General features: G+C 46.0%; 1 protein-coding gene across 3 annotated transcripts in view; it reads left to right on the top strand.

The window, feature by feature from the left end:
* Positions 1-1,652: 1,652 nt before the first annotated feature.
* Positions 1,653-16,427, top strand: part of Pcdh19 (protocadherin 19) — a 105,761-nt gene continuing 90,986 nt past the window's right edge. Inside the window, exons 1-3 of one of the 3 annotated variants that reach the window (XM_087599846.1) lie at positions 2,849-5,477; positions 8,357-8,497; positions 9,181-9,508. In XM_087599846.1, the coding sequence (XP_087455972.1) occupies positions 3,331-5,477; positions 8,357-8,497; positions 9,181-9,508 (2,616 nt within the window). In that variant the 5' untranslated portion in view covers positions 2,849-3,330. Of the gene's footprint in view, positions 5,478-8,356; positions 8,498-9,180; positions 9,509-16,427 lie in introns of all 3 variants that reach the window. The other 2 variants (XM_087599847.1, NM_001169129.1) reach the window with 2 other exon arrangements.

The raw sequence follows: 16,427 nt of genomic DNA, 5'->3' as shown, positions 1-16,427 counted from the left end.
GAGGAGGCTGTTTTCCCACTCCCACCGCCAAGGTAAAGGCTGCTAAACTAGCTCTTTTGGATGATGCATTCTTTTAAGCAGCTGGGTTGCTCTTTGCAAGAAGATGGCAGGTTTTTTTTGGGGGGGGGGGGACATTATGTGTCCAAGTGCGTTTTTCCTTTTCTTATTTAATTTTTTGAAGGGCAAAAGCGACTCTCATTTTGAGACTACAGGTTCAGGCCAGAGTCGCTGAGCTAATTATGAGTTTCTTCAACCAAGACTTCCAAATAACAGAGACAAATAACTCAGAAAGGAGGTTTGTTCTGTCCAAGAATTGTGAATTCAGAAGCTGTTTCCCATCCTCAATCTGTAATTCAAAAAAAAAAAAGGGAAAAATCTTCATCGAGGGCGCATTTGATTCCGCTCGCGATCTTAATTAAGAGCCTTAGATCTGGGCGGGGAAGAGTCCACCTCTGTCTCTGGGGTGCCTTTGGTCCAAAAGGCAGACTAAGCTTGATGTCAACCCTGGCCACGCCGACCTCCAGCTTCCCAGCATTGGCAAAGGCCACAGCTGCCACCGCCACCCAAGGAGAAGTGGAAGCCCCCAGACAGAACAGGCCCTGGGGAACGCTGAGCGCCCACCACACTAGAGCGGGCTCACAGAGGCCAGGGACCTCGGCGCGCCCACCCCATAGCTTCTGTCCGGATCCAGGCTCTCTAGGCGCGGCGCGGCGCGGGAACGGCGCGGCGCGGTGGCGTCCGCTCCGTTGGCTTTTCTCAAACGTAGTTTATTTATAGGAAGCTAAATTATCCGATAGGGTTGGGTGAGGGGTGAGAAAATGTAGCCAGAACCCTTAGAGGCTAAGTCCTTAAGCCACCGATCCCTTTTGATTAACTAGAGACCTGAGTGAGCCAGACCGGACTAGCAGCCCTGCAGCTTTCTCTCTCTCTCTCTCTCTCTCTCTCTCTCTCTCTCTCTCTCTCTCTCTCTCTCTCTCTGCTGGGGTGTTCCCAGGAGTGTATCATCTTCCCAGTGAAGAGGGATAGGGATAATGGTTTGGGTGGGTGGTGGCCTTGCTCTTGGCAAAAGTGAAGATACACTGGCCAAGAGCTTAATGAATGACCGACCATAGCAGGAGCGCTTGCTCCTCTTTCTTCTACTACCCGAGAATAAGAGAGGACAGAAACAGAAATGCTGAAGAGTGAGACAAAGGAGAGATAAAGAGAGATGAGAGAGAATATTGCATTTAAGATAGGAAGATACGCGAGGGAGATAAACAGCAAGAAAAGAAAAATCAAATCCTCATCTTTTTCTGTAATCTCTGCAAACAAGAGATGCAAGAGGGACTCAGTTCCTAGGTGGACTGAGCTTCAGAGGCAGCACACCTCAAAATCTGGCCCTCTCTCCCTTCCCTACTCTGCTTGTCCCACGCCAGTCAGGTACCCACCCCCCACACACCCGCAGGGGCTCTGCAGGCCAGGGTACTCTACTCGGTTGGGCCGGTGTGTAAGTTTCCGCTTGGCCCCGCCTCCCTCCAACCCCCCCCCCCCGCCTCGCTCCTTGGTCCCGCCCCAAGACCGGAGCGGCTGGGCGGCGCGCTGATTGGCTAGTGCCTGGCGTAGCCGGGCTCGGCAGCTCGGGCTCTCTCCAGCTCTCTCCAGACTCCGTGGCCAGTAGTTTGCGGCATCGGGAGGAGGAGCAGCAACAGCAGCTGTAGCGGCGGCGGCTGGCTGAGAGGGGAGACGGGCGAGCGGGTGCAGACGGTAGCACCAGCTACCTCTCACCATGCCTGGCTTGTCCGGGGGGCACTGGCATTCACTTCCCTAGCCCCTCGCGGGCTGCGGTGCAGTGTCTTCCCTGGTTTTCCAGCTGAGCCGATTCATCTGAGACCCGAAACCTCCCACCCCAAACCCATTTCTTCCTCCCCTCTCCCTCATACTCCGCACTCTCACTTCCCCTCCACACACTCACTCTTCCTCCCTTTCGAACATCCACGGACAGACCTCCCTAGCGCGCGAGCGCCAGGGAGGAGAAAGCCCTAAACAGGGCGGACGGCGCTTCTCCTGAAGGATGGGATCCAGAGGCTCGGGCAAGTAAACTTTGGAGGCGACAGAAACCCTCGACCCTGGCAGCTGCCCAGGCGGACCCCAGGGACATGCAGCTGAACTAAGCAGGGCTTTCTTTGGCGGCGGCGGCGGCGGCGGCGGCGGCGGCGGCGGCGGCGGCTGCTGCGGTCCCAGCCCAAACCTAGGAAGGCAAAGAAGCCCCGGGTACCGGCGACTGCAACCCCGCCTCTTCTGGCCGGTACTGTAGTAGCTTCATTTCTTCACCTTCCCATACCCCGTGTCCCTCCTCCCCTCCCCGGGGCAATTGGGAAGAGTAGGACTTTGATTTTCTTGGACAAATTGCCATCTTCCCGTTTTCATAAACTTAAGGCGGAGGCCTGGGCTGCGTTGGTAACTTTCATTTCCGAGATATAAACGCCCGCAGACCCACAACTGCTCGGTGGGAGGAACCCTGCGCCCACCTCGGATCCTGGGCAGACGCACCCCCCCACCCCCACGCCCTCGGACACCAACCTCAGCGCCGGATAGCGCTCTTGCATCTCTCCCCTCCCCCTTCCTCTGCCCGCCCCGGGACAGCCCTCCAGCTCTGCCAAATCCCCGGGAGCCCACGGATCTTGCCAGCAACTCAGACTTCTGCCTGCGATCCCCCCTTTCTCTCCAACAGGCCTCGAAGAGGCCAGAGTGGCCCCCCCGGATCCCGGAGGGTGCGTACCAGGCGGGAGCTCCCTCCGCAGTGAGCTGGGCGCGCTGGGGGGAGGTCCTTGCGCATGCCAGGTGCACAGACTGCGCGCTCGCCTGCCCCAGTGCCGGTGCGCTGCGGCGGGTCGGGCAGTGCCTGAGAGGCTGCGCCCCCACAGCCTTCCGCGTCCGCGCCCCAAGTACACTTCCGACTCTGCTGCTTGTGGCCGTCTGGGGCGTGCGAGCGCCACTCGATCCGCAGCCCTGCGCCGCTGCGGCCAGTCCCGCTTGGCTAACTTTGAAAGGGGAAAACTGAGTAGCCGGGCTGGAGGGAGGGGGCTCGGGGCTGCGCGGCGCTCCCTGGGCACCCCGGAGCCCCCGGGCCCCCAGACAGTCTCTGCTGAGACCCCTGCAACCTCAGCATTGGAGCCCGCGCGGGTTCATCCCGCGCGCCGCCGGGCCGCCCTGGGCGGGACTCCTCCCGCGGCCTCCGGGGCCACCGGGCGCGCGCAACAGGCGGCCCGAGCCGGCGGGAAGCTGGAGCGCCGGCGGCGTCGGTCTCGGAGGGGTGTGGAGAGGCGAGGCCAAGCAGAGCCCCGCGCAGCCATGGAGTCTCTCCTGCTGCCGGTGCTATTGCTGCTGGCTGTACTATGGACGCAGGCGGCCGCCCTGATTAACCTTAAATACTCAGTAGAAGAGGAGCAGCGCGCCGGGACTGTGATCGCTAATGTGGCCAAGGACGCGCGGGAGGCAGGCTTCGCGATGGATACCCGACAGGCTTCTGCTTTCCGCGTGGTGTCCAACTCGGCTCCGCACCTGGTGGACATCAACCCCAGTTCGGGCCTCTTGGTCACCAAGCAGAAGATTGACCGAGACCTGCTGTGCCGCCAGAGCCCCAAGTGTATCATCTCGCTAGAGGTCATGTCCAGCTCAATGGAAATCTGTGTGATTAAGGTGGAAATCAAGGACCTGAACGACAATGCTCCCAGTTTTCCGGCCGCACAGATTGAACTGGAGATCTCTGAGGCAGCCAGCCCCGGCACGCGTATCCCACTGGACAGCGCATATGACCCGGACTCAGGCAGTTTCGGTGTGCAGACCTACGAGCTCACGCCCAACGAGCTGTTTGGCCTGGAAATAAAGACGCGGGGTGACGGTTCGCGCTTTGCTGAACTCGTGGTGGAGAAGAGCCTGGACCGCGAGACACAGTCACACTACAGCTTTCGCATTACGGCGCTCGACGGAGGCGACCCACCACACATGGGCACAGTTGGCCTCACCATCAAGGTGACCGACTCGAATGACAACAACCCGGTGTTTGGTGAGTCCACTTACTCCGTGAGCGTGCCTGAAAACTCACCTCCCAATACACCTGTCATCCGCCTCAATGCCAGCGATCCAGATGAGGGCACCAACGGCCAAGTAGTCTACTCTTTCTATGGTTATGTCAATGACCGCACGCGTGAACTCTTCCAAATTGACCCACACAGCGGCCTGGTCACTGTCACCGGTGCGCTAGACTATGAAGAGGGCCACGTGTACGAACTGGATGTGCAAGCCAAAGACCTGGGGCCCAACTCTATCCCTGCACACTGCAAAGTCACTGTCAGCGTGCTAGACACTAACGATAACCCGCCAATTATCAACCTTCTGTCGGTCAATAGCGAGCTTGTGGAGGTGAGCGAGAGCGCCCCCCCGGGCTATGTGATTGCTCTGGTTCGGGTGTCTGATCGCGACTCCGGTCTAAATGGACGTGTGCAGTGCCGCTTGCTGGGCAATGTCCCCTTTAGGCTGCAGGAGTATGAGAGCTTCTCCACTATTCTTGTTGATGGACGGCTGGATCGAGAGCAGCATGACCAATACAATCTTACTATTCAGGCTCGAGACAGCGGTGTGCCTATGCTGCAAAGTGCCAAGTCTTTTACTGTGCGTATCACAGACGAGAATGATAACCACCCACACTTCTCTAAGCCTTACTATCAAGTCATTGTACAGGAGAACAACACTCCTGGCGCCTATCTGCTCTCTGTGTCTGCCCGTGACCCTGACTTGGGTCTCAATGGCAGCGTCTCCTACCAAATTGTGCCATCACAGGTGCGAGACATGCCAGTCTTCACCTATGTCTCTATCAATCCCAACTCTGGTGACATCTATGCGCTAAGATCCTTTAACCATGAGCAGACCAAGGCATTTGAATTCAAAGTCCTGGCCAAGGATGGTGGCATGCCCTCCCTGCAAAGCAATGCCACTGTGAGGGTCATTATCCTCGACGTCAACGACAATACCCCGGTTATCACTGCCCCACCTCTGATCAATGGCACTGCTGAAGTCTACATTCCTCGAAATTCTGGCATAGGCTATTTGGTGACTGTAGTTAAGGCAGATGATTATGATGAGGGCGAAAATGGCCGAGTCACCTATGACATGACAGAAGGTGACCGAGGTTTCTTCGAAATAGACCAGGTCAATGGAGAAGTCAGAACCACTCGTACCTTTAATGAGAACTCCAAGGCTTCCTATGAGCTTATAGTGGTGGCCCATGACCATGGCAAGACATCTCTTTCTGCTTCTGCCCTTGTCCTAATCTACCTGTCCCCAGCTCTTGATGCTCAAGAGTCAATGGGCTCTGTGAACTTATCCCTGATTTTCATTATTGCTCTGGGCTCCATTGCCGGCATTCTCTTTGTCACTATGATCTTCGTGGCAATCAAGTGCAAGCGTGACAACAAAGAGATCCGGACCTACAATTGCAGGTAGAGCCAAGTTTTCTTTATTTTTGTCTGTGTTTTGAATGAGTAAGAAGTGTGTATTTGTGTCTGTGTAAAACCCCAGTGCTTCTGTTTCCTATTTAAATGCATGCAGTGTGCCCACAATGCTTCTTTGTGGAGGGTGAGAAGTTTGTGACAGTCCAAGTTGATCAATTCTTTTGATCTGACAATTTGCTGGAAGACAATCATTTACTGTTTGAATTGATTTTGTCACATAATGATGATGAGCAGAAAAGCAATTATCATTTTAAAATTTGCACAGCTGTCTCCAGTGAAGTTAAGGTAGAAAAATGAGGGGGAGGGAGGGAGAATCAAGGAGTGAGAGAGGAGGGAGGGAGGGAGAGAAGGGAGGGAGAGAGGTTTTCATATTTGTAGCAAAAGTTCTATGGGATCATGTTTGAAAGGCTTGATTTCCTGGAGCACAGTGTGATGCAGACAAGTGCTGAAAGGAGATGGTGTCCTGGCAGCTGTCTTGTCCTGCTGTATGTAAGGGGTTACAGTCCAGAGAGAGCTCAGAGTGAGAGTTTATGATGGGACCCAGAGAGGAGGAGGAAGAGAAAGCAGTGTGGGGTGTGGGGTGGTGGAGCAGGTCATTAGTGGTTTTGAGTGATTCTTGGCTTGTTTTGTATCTAGTCCCCAGACATATGGCTGTACAAAGTAAAATTCTGTCAGGCATCTGTATGTTTTCAAATATCTGCTTGGTTGGTGTATGAAGACCAAACATCCCAATGAGAAATAAGACTTTGCATCCAGATGTTTCAGTAAAAATAGCAATCTTCTGGAGTTGGCTATGCTTTCCTCTAAAGTGGCACTGTGCTGTGGCATTAAGATCTGGTCCCTACCAGTGGATGTCACTATCTGCTATTGTGTTACAGTTTCTCTGAAGTGTGTGTAGGATGTGTGTGGGGGTGGGGAAACACGAAGAGAAGAAAAAGAAGAGAAGTAGAAACTTGAATGGCATGTAATGTAGCATTTTTCATCTTGATTAACAACCCATTAGAGGTTTTTGCTGAAGACTTCCTTGCAATTTGATAGAAGAAATAAATCTAAGATTTTCTAGAATCCTACTTAGGACAATGCAGATTTTTTTTCCAGCAGTGTCTCATCGAAACAGTTGAAAAAAGTTATTTTATGTATGTATGTATGTATGTATGTATGTATGTATGTATTTATTTATTTTTACTTTGCTGAAAATGAATGATGCTGCTATTTCCAGCCAAGGTGTGTGTGTGCTTGTGTGTGTACTTTCAACACACCTACACATTCACTGTATCTTGTACCATCTGTGCATGCATGTTAATCAGTCAAAATATGTTCCTGTAGGTCCGATTTGTATCTGACACCATCTGAAATACACACTTCTGTGAATCAGAGCTCTCTGAATATGTAACAGCCATGCAATTATTGTTTCCCTTTTACTATTCTCTGCATTACACAAGTTAGTAGACAAATGCTAACCACACATGAATATCAATCAGGTGCCATAAAAGAGCAGCTGCAATGCCTCATAAATGCTTTAATCCTGTTACTAGTGAAATGGCCATGACTTTTCTTTCCTTCAGTACCAAGTCACTTCAGATGGGAGAAATGGAAATTAATATTGCTCGTACCTTTGAAACCTGTGACTGCCAGTGGCGATTTTTATAGGAGAAAAAAATGCAGGCTCAATAAAAATTTATTTATATGGAGATAATGACAGAGGGGACTCTTTTTAAGCCATTTTCTCAGCATAAAGTAAATGCATAAGACCCTTCCCATGATGAAAAAGAAATCAGCTTGAAATAAAGATATTGAAGGCTTTGCCACTTCTTGGTGATATATGACTAGAAGTAAGAGCTCTCTCTGAGAGCTTGCCAGGGCGATCATTAAACAAGGAAGAACATTTGCATTGAGAAAAAAGTGCAAAGCTCAGTGCTCTCCAACTTCACCCAAATGTGTATTTTGTAAAGCACCCTTCCCTGTGATGGCTTGCGATTAATGAAGTACAGTTTAATTAAATAATTGGTCAATACAGAGTGGACCATGCATTGAATGCCTCTGAATAATTGGATGGGGCATTGCCAAACTTACCCATCATGGGTAAACAAAATGATTAGAACTTCCCATTGATTCAGTAAACAGATTAGAAAAGAAATGTAACCCTAGTCCTGAAGTTTTATCTGTCCCCCGGCCTCTGTATCATCAATTTGCCATCATTTCAAGTCAGACTGGGCAGAGTAAAAGGGTGAGGTGAAATAAATTGCTTAATCTCTAAGTAGATCCTGGGGACAGAGCAATAATTTGCCTTGGTAGATATGGGTAGATATGCAAACTCCCCATCTGCTCAGACTTCTTAGAATCCTAAAGTTCAGGAGAAGCTTATCTTTCTATGTGATTAGGCAGGGTTTTCTAGTTCTTTGCTTCTGCAGGACCTCTTCCTGAAATGCATTCATTTATGAGACTTGTGAGATGATGTGCAATTGCTGCTTGAATTGGGCTTCCTTTTTTTTTTTTTTTTTTTTTGTATTCTGACAATTAGCTTTGTCAACTGGGAGAATACAGACACATTCTTTCACTGGTAAAGTCCAACCTGTGTTATTTATTAACCTTATTGTTTTGCTGATTATTACTCAGAGATTGAATCCTCAAACAATAAGCTGAAATCATTATGTGCAAAGCAATACATGACATTGAGAATCTGGCTACATTTTAATGTATTTCTTTTGACAAGTCTCTTAATGCTCGGTTCTTTGGTGCACGTTCCTCGGTCTGTGTCAGTGTTAATTAAATTGAGCTTTTTATGTTCCAGTTGCAGCACAGCTGCTTGTAGGTACACCTGAATGGAGAAGGATGCTGAATGCACTAACCTTTAAATTCCTTTGCAGTAATTGTTTAACCATCACTTGTCTCCTCGGCTGTTTTATAAAAGGACAAAACAGCAAGTGTCTGCATTGCATCTCGGTTTCTCCCATTAGCGAGGAGCAAGACAAAAAGGCAGAGGAGAAAGTGAGCCTAAGGGGAAAGAGGTAAAAAGGCATTTTCCCCTCATTCAAATGGGTTTGGCTATCAGATTTCTCTAGGAGAGGAGGGGGAAGGGTGGAAAGTAGAAGGGAGCTGGGCTAGGGCCTGGGAGGAGGGTGTGGGTGAGCAGAGTTAGGTGCTGTTGGAAGACAGGGTCTGAACCTTTAGTCTAAAAGTGATCAGTTTAATCACAGAGGAAGCTGTTCCATGGTGTTTGCCACCTTGCAAATTCCTGGAGACATTTGGCACGGGTTTTTCTGAATTCCCTCCATCTCCTTTCCTGTTAAATTGGCACTTACTTTTTTACCTTACCCAGTACTTCCTTTAGGTTCCAGGGAAGCATCAGATTTGAGCATTTTCATGTTCTCCCCCATAGGCTCAACTTTCCCCACCCTCACCCCTGCTTACTGACCACTCAGAATGAACAATTTCTAATTGTAATGTGAATTTTTCTTTGGGAAGGGGTGGTGGGAGGCGGGAGGTTAGTATGTTTAATATGAAAACTTCATGGCCCTCAGCTTGTTTTCGCATGCAAAAAAAGCACAGGGAGAAACACGATGATGTAATGCGCCAGAATAAGGAGCTGGAGCAGAGATGGGGTGCAACCCTCTGGGGTGCTTAATGTTTATTCATCAGTACATGGTCTGGGAAGGTGTTATCTATTCGTGCTGCCTTTTCTGTCACATAGAATCGCTGAGTACTCCTATGGGCATCAAAAGAAATCAAGTAAGAAGAAAAAAATTAGTAAGAATGACATCCGCCTTGTACCTCGGGACGTGGAGGAGACAGACAAGATGAATGTTGTCAGTTGCTCCTCCCTTACTTCGTCCCTCAACTATTTCGACTACCACCAGCAGACACTGCCCCTGGGCTGCCGTCGCTCTGAGAGCACTTTCCTGAATGTGGAGAACCAGAATACCCGCAACACCACTGCCAACCACATCTACCATCACTCCTTCAACAGCCAGGGCCCACAGCAGCCAGACCTGATCATCAATGGTGTGCCCCTGCCTGAGGTGAGTGCGGCAAAGTGGTTCTGTGAAGTCTTCCCAGGTCTCTTTCTAGAGCTGCTTGCTACACTATGGGCCATTCTGGAGGCACACCCCTGTCTAAGCCCATTTTCACACTCAGCCCTTGCTAACAGCATTTAGGGACACATAGTGATTCAACATAGAGGGCTTTTGTGGTGAAGGGTGGTGTTGCGAGTCTGAACTCAAATGGCGAGCCTTGGCATGCCTTCATAATGCCCCAACATAGTAAAGGATTCCTTCACCTGTTGCCGATACACATGCTTAAAACCCAGTGCTACCAGCTTGGAGATTAAAGCAATTTAGGGTTTCCAAGCAGTATTGAAAATGAGTGAATCCAAAAAAGAATAAAAACAGAAAAAGAAAAGAAAATGAGTTAATCCTTGTAATGTTTCAATTTCATTTTCCTCCTGTGGTTCAGAATCCTAAAGGCACTCCACCCTTTGCTTTTTTGACCTCTATCATCTGTCCTGCTGAGATGGTGACCAATAAGAATACAAGCAATAAAGTTTTAAAAGTCACATCGCTAGTTCTTAGCAATTCTGGTAATGTTTGACAGTTGAGGAGATTGAAACTGTCACTAACATGAATATTGTATGAAGTAGCCATGCATTTGAATTAACTGTTTCCCTTCAGTTTGGGTGTTTTCCTGGAGGTGGTTATGCAAAAACACAATATGACCAAATATTTGTTGGTTATTCAAATAATTTTGGAGAATAGGTTGATATACCAGTGATGGAGATGTGGTTGGGGGTAGGGGGGGGGCTGTGTAGAAGGCTATAAACAAGTCCTTAAGTAGGTTTCATTTTCCTCAAATGCTTAAGTTCCTCTTTGGTTGGAAATTTGATGTACTGGGAGACATGCTCTCCTCCTAGTTACTATGAAAGCTATTCTGTAGACTTCAAGTGGACTTCCAACAATTTTTCAGGATACTTATGTGGGCATCATCTCATTAGAAACTGACAATCAGATATCTTGATAGATTTCTCTTTGGTGGAAGATAAAACAAAGGTTTAGAGATGCCATGGAACTTGCTCAGCCTCCAGAGCAGATCCCACAGAAAGGGGGGGGGTAGAACATCTTGCTCTGTACTTCTTAAGTGTTTGAGTAGTCCTGCCTTTAGAAATGATACAGACCGATATAGCTAGGCAATCATGGGGACAGAAAAAGGACTTATATTGTTTGTTTCACTTTTGTAGGGCAAAGAATGCTTAGGACCATTTACATTGTTTCATTGTGTCTCCCAGTTCTGGGAAAATAATTCCTACTGAATTAAAAGCACGGAAAAAGAAGCACCAGCATTTTGAGTATATAAGTCTATAAACAAAGAGTTATTGAAAGTCTAGTGTTGTGTCAGGTAAATTCGGTTCTAAGTATTGATGACCCTTATTACTGCTAGGGTCTCATAAACTACTTAGAGAGATACGGTGGCCCTCTAATAGTGCAGCCATGGAGATAGAGAGGGAAGGGTTTATAGTGGAATCAAATAGATCAAGATTTTGAGTTCAGGAGTCACCTTTTACTATGGAACCCCTTCGGGTCCTCTGTTTTCTCATCTAAAACAACGAGTAATTCTATTATGGAAAGTTTCCAAGGAAAAATAAAACATTTTGAATTGCAAAGAGTGTGTGTGTGATTTATAACTGTCCCTAAAAAGGTAAAATTTTGTTTTACTTGAAAATTGGAGAATTACCATTGGTAATGAACTAGTTACTTGAGTATGTCTCTCCAGTCTCTATGACCAAAGAGGAATTTAGGCTGGTTCTATGTAAATAATAACTACACAATGGTGTAACCAGACTATCGATGTATAGTAATCTTTGAACAATGAAGTTGAAAAATGCTAACATTATGTATTCGATTGCTGCCTTGTTATTGTTCAGGGAGGTGGACAAAAGTATTGAATCCTGAAGATTTGATGACCATTTTACGATCAATTCAAGGTCCTGAGAAAAGAGAGCCATGCTGTCTATTGAATATGTGGCAGAAACAGGAGATAGTAACTGATTTCTTGGTTCACCTAATATCTTGGTGTCTTTTCTGAGTTCCTTCTAAGGGCAGGAAACAAAGAATTTCAGGAAGCTAGTCTCAGTTCTGATGCTTTCCCTGCCTTTTAAAGCCAGATCAACCTCTAAACAGGTGGTTTTCATTGTGGGATGCTAAATGTTACTATTTCATGCTGTGGAATTCCTAGAATAATTATGTTCTGATATATTTCTTACCTTTATAATTTTCCCATTAATAAACTAATCCATCCAAGGAACAATTCACTTATGAAGCAATTATAATACAGAATGATTCATGCTATGATGTAGTAAGTAGATGAGTCTATGGAAATTTCTCTAAATCATGTTCTGACATTGAAATTATCCTTTATATTAGTTCATGAAACCATTTCTATTCGTTATTTAACTCAACCCACTAGCATTTATTGCATGTATAGAATGTGTCAGATATTGCATCTGCTGTTTGCTAGTGATGCAAAGATAAAACTCTTGATCTTTGACAGCAGAGAGCTTAAAAGAAAAAGACAACGCAGTTTTAATTTTGGATGGTGTCCCTTTCCTAAGCATATGATGTGTGACATTCTTACTCTTCAGATCGGGACCATTAGATTCTTCTGCTGTGTTACCTTTTATGACACACACTCTTTATTATTTGAACAGCGATAAAGCTTATTTGAAATAGCAATTAGACAAGACTCAGAACTACCATGCTTGCCCCTTGCTGCTTCCAACTCCACTTCACTTTGAAATGGATCAACACTGTATTAAATCAAATTGCTAAGTACTTTTATAATGCTCAATTCCCCAGCTATGTAGCAGGTAGCTTGCAGATTTCAAATATGTGGAAGAGGAAAGAAGCTCCTGCTTTCAGAGTGTTCACAGTCTAGCTGGCAAGCCAGGATCTTTCCAAGGATTCAACTGCTGAGGAGGAAATAAAAAGATAGTGTTAATCACCTGTTCCTTTGTATGCTACTTAGTATTTCTCCTTCCAAGGCAACCGGGATATCATTTTTATGCAAATTTGCTGCTGAGCTATCAAAGCTTGGTGCTGAATTGAATAAAGGTGGCTTTTGTTTAGGTGCTGTGGCTCAAACCGAGAGCTCCGTGCATGTTAGTCAAGTGCTCTACCACTAATTACCCTTATCCTTGAGGATGACTTTTCTTTTTTGAATCTGTAAACCTAGTTACCTTTGAATGTTGTCAGGTATAAGAACCTGGGAACATGGCTTTGAATGTGGTTAGGTGGGGTTAGGTAAAGGGAGTGGAGCATTGGTCTAGAAAATTGGAATTTCTTGTGCTGCAGAGATAGTCTCCCATAGAGCCAGAAATGAGTATTTTCCTGTCCTCTGCTCTGGCTTGTCATGTCAGCCACAGCAATTTGAAGATTTTTGTATACGAATGTGAGGAGGTAAAATGGAAGGCGTCTTTACTGTTTGCACAAGGCCTTTGTAGAATTAGTGATGTCCTGTACCTTTTAAATATTTTAACTTCAAAGGTGAGGTTCACATTCGTTGGCATCCTAGTTTATATAGCTTAGAGAGTTTATTTGTAAATGAGATTGTGTGTGTGTGTGTGTGTGTGTGTGTGTGTACGTGAAAGAGAGACAGAGATACACACAAAGACAGAGAGATACACACAGAGACAGAGAGATACACACAGAGACAGAGAGATACACACAGACAGAGACAGAGAGATACACACAGAGACAGAGAGACAGACAGATACACACAGAGACAGAGAGATACACACAGAGACAGAGAGACAGAGAGATACACACAGAGACAGAGAGACAGACAGATACACACAGAGACAGAGAGACAGACAGATACACACAGAGACAGAGAGACAGAGAGATACACACAGAGACAGAGAGATACACACAGAGACAGAGAGACAGAGAGATACACATAGAGACAGAGAGACAGAGAGATACACACAGAGACAGAGAGACAGAGAGATACACACAGAGACAGAGAGACAGAGAGATATACACAGAGACAGACAGATACACACAGAGACAGAGAGACAGAGAGAACAGAAAAGAAAGGAAGGAAGTTGAAAAGAAGAAATATATTAGGTTTTTTGTAGCTTGCTAATATTTTTCTAAAAATATCTGAACTTTTTCTGAGACTCTCTTAGTGTGACATGTTTTTTATTTCTTTTGATAGTATGTAAATGGAAGCATGAATAGTGGGTGCTTCTGGGTGCTAAAAATGTTATTCATTTGTACATTATTATTATTTATGGCCTTTTTGCTCAGTAGGGGCTCTGGTCATTAGAAGGAGCAAATAGAACTCATGTTTCTCCTATGAAGAATTGAGATTTGGGTAAAGTCTGTCTCTTTTTCACATTCAGGATGGGTGAATGGTCCAAAAACACTTAATGTTTTGTGAGATATTTTCAAGTTTTAGTTTCAGATGCTGAATGATTTAAGGTTGACAACAATTCTGCATGAGGGATAATAGGCAGAAACTTCCAGAATGTCTATATGGATGCAAGGGATTTCCGTTTTGGCTTACCCTCAATCTTGAATTCTCTTTCTTTCTTTCTTTCTTTCTTCCTTCCTTCCTTTCTTTCTTCCTTCCTTCCTTTCTTTCTTTCTTTCTTTCTTTCTTTCTTTCTTTCTTTCTTTCTTTCTTCTTTTTTGTTTACTTGAAGCCATTTGCTGACAAACTATAGCATCTTTGATGTGAAACATCAGGGTGTGTGTGTGTGTATGTGTGTGTGTGTGTGTGTGTGTGTGTGTGTGTGTGTGTGCACGCTCAGGGGTTTTCTTGCTTTACTCCAGTTGTTTGTGAAACGGATTTTTAAGTAGTAACATAACAGAGAAAGAATCTTCAGAACAAGGATATTTGTGCAGTAAGCATAAAGAATGCTTCCTACAAAATGTTGTAGTTGTAGTTGTCCTACAAAATGTCTGAATACATGTTTGTGTTATGGCAAATACACAGTACCACTTGCAGTTTTAGATCACTAAATTCTAAATTTACATCACTAATTCTAAAACCAACAAACATTTCCTTCAGTGAACTTAGCTTTAAAAAAGTTTCCTTGTTATTATGGGAACTTGGACTCACTCAAGTTATATCTATAAAGGTCAAAAGAAATCCTGAGGCAGTAGAAAACCATGCATTCTGGTACCACCTTTGGCTTTCTTCAAAGCTCAAGGGCTCTACTTCTACTAGTGGATATTCTTGGGCTACCCATTGCCTGCTGTATGTTTACTGGGCCCGTTTGTTTCAAGTCTAGCTGAGGTAGGGTGTCTCCCAGCGGGCGTCAGCTAGCAAGATGTGTTCCAGAATAAACTATTCCTCTGTCGTTTCCATGCAACTGCTGCAGAACTGAGTTAGTTTACATTAGTATTTGCTAATTTATTATTATCATTCCTTATTGGCAATTAACTGGTTACCTGAGAGATCATCTCTCTCCCTGTACACCTTCACTGAAGTTGAGCTTAGCCAGAGTGCTTGCTAATGATCCTGAGATTTTTCTCCCCGGGGAACTGGAGGCAGGACACTTTCCAGAGAAAGCTCTGGGGCTTTGGAATGCCTCTTATCACAGGACCTTTGTGGTCCAATCTGCTTTTCTTTTGTTAGTCAGACTTACAGAGTGAAAGGGCCATCCCCTTTCCTCCCTAAACTTGCCCTGCTCTACTGCTGAATCCACATACTGGGCCCAGCGGTTGAAATTTGTAGCAGATAGCTTACTAGGAGGAGTTAGAGGAATGAAAAAAAGATGGAGTTACCTCCTGGCAAAAAATAGAGTCTTTTATTTATGATCCTGCAGTAGACCTGAGGTACCTGCTTGGACTTTCAGATGTTGACACTTTTGCTTAAGAGTCTTACTTTCCTCGGCTTAGGGGAGACCAGGCTTGGTTGGATAGTGTCTCAGATGTGGATAAATAAAAGCATCTGTATAAGAGTTCTGTGTCTGAGAGGTGGGAGGCTGGTGCTGGAGCAGTCATTTCTCCCCACTGAGAGGAGGCTGGATATCTTGATGTGTGACTGGCTGGCCTTTAATGTGTGCTTCATTTACTTCAAACAATTGAGAGGTTTGAAGTGAAAGTCCCAGCGCGTCAGTTGTTTGTAGAGGGAAATGCTCTTCAAGTTTCATTTCCTGTTGAGTATGAGGAGTGATTTTTGTGTGGGCTGCGTAGTGGGGTCACCAGCTTCCAGTTTACTAATGCCTGCCTGTGTCCCCCAGAGGAATGATGAACAACAGGCTTGTCAGTGACTTCCCATGAAGAAGCTTGTTTTGGCCTTCATTTAGTGTTTTGCTTAAAACATTGGCTGTGACCACAAAGCACCATAGAATTCTTGAAATAGTTCTTAGAAGGGACTCTATGTTCATGAAAATGTGGTTATAGAAAAGCAAATGTCCTAGAGTTGGTGGGCAGCTGTGTCATCACGGCTCCAGGAAGCCTGATGGAGAAGAGTCCCAAATTTAAGCCCAGCCTGGGCCAGAGTGGGAATTAAAGACCACCCTAAACAACTTACTGGACCCTGAGACCAAAAGAAAAAGTAAAACAGAGGGTCTGAGTATGTAGTCCAGGGGCATACTTGATCCTTTCTTCAATGCACAGTATCTCCTACCCCAAAGTAAATCATTTGCCCACGTTCAGACATTTGTGGCCAAAGTATACCCCAGGCAGCATTCTCCCTCAGAATAGAAAACCGTCAGTCCTCTCCTGGAGTATAGAGGGATGAACCTTTGTTGGTTGGGGCATTCCTGAAAAGCTGATAGTCTGTGACTGTTTGTTTTGCAAATAAGACCCTTTGTTAGTTAACTGTGGTGGCCTTCTGTATTTAAAGAAACCTAGGGTGGATTCCTTCTTAAGGAAAGGATCCTAACCAAATATGAACGATCACCTCTTAAATGATTTCCTTTGGAAGTCGGGAGTT

This window comes from Rattus norvegicus, chromosome X, assembly GCF_021556685.1.
Source record: "Rattus norvegicus strain SHRSP/BbbUtx chromosome X, alternate assembly SHRSP_T2T, whole genome shotgun sequence".
In the NCBI taxonomy this organism is placed as follows: Eukaryota; Metazoa; Chordata; class Mammalia; order Rodentia; family Muridae; genus Rattus; species Rattus norvegicus.
The sequence above is the reverse complement of the archived record's forward strand: the minus strand, read 5'-3'. Positions and strand labels throughout refer to the sequence as shown.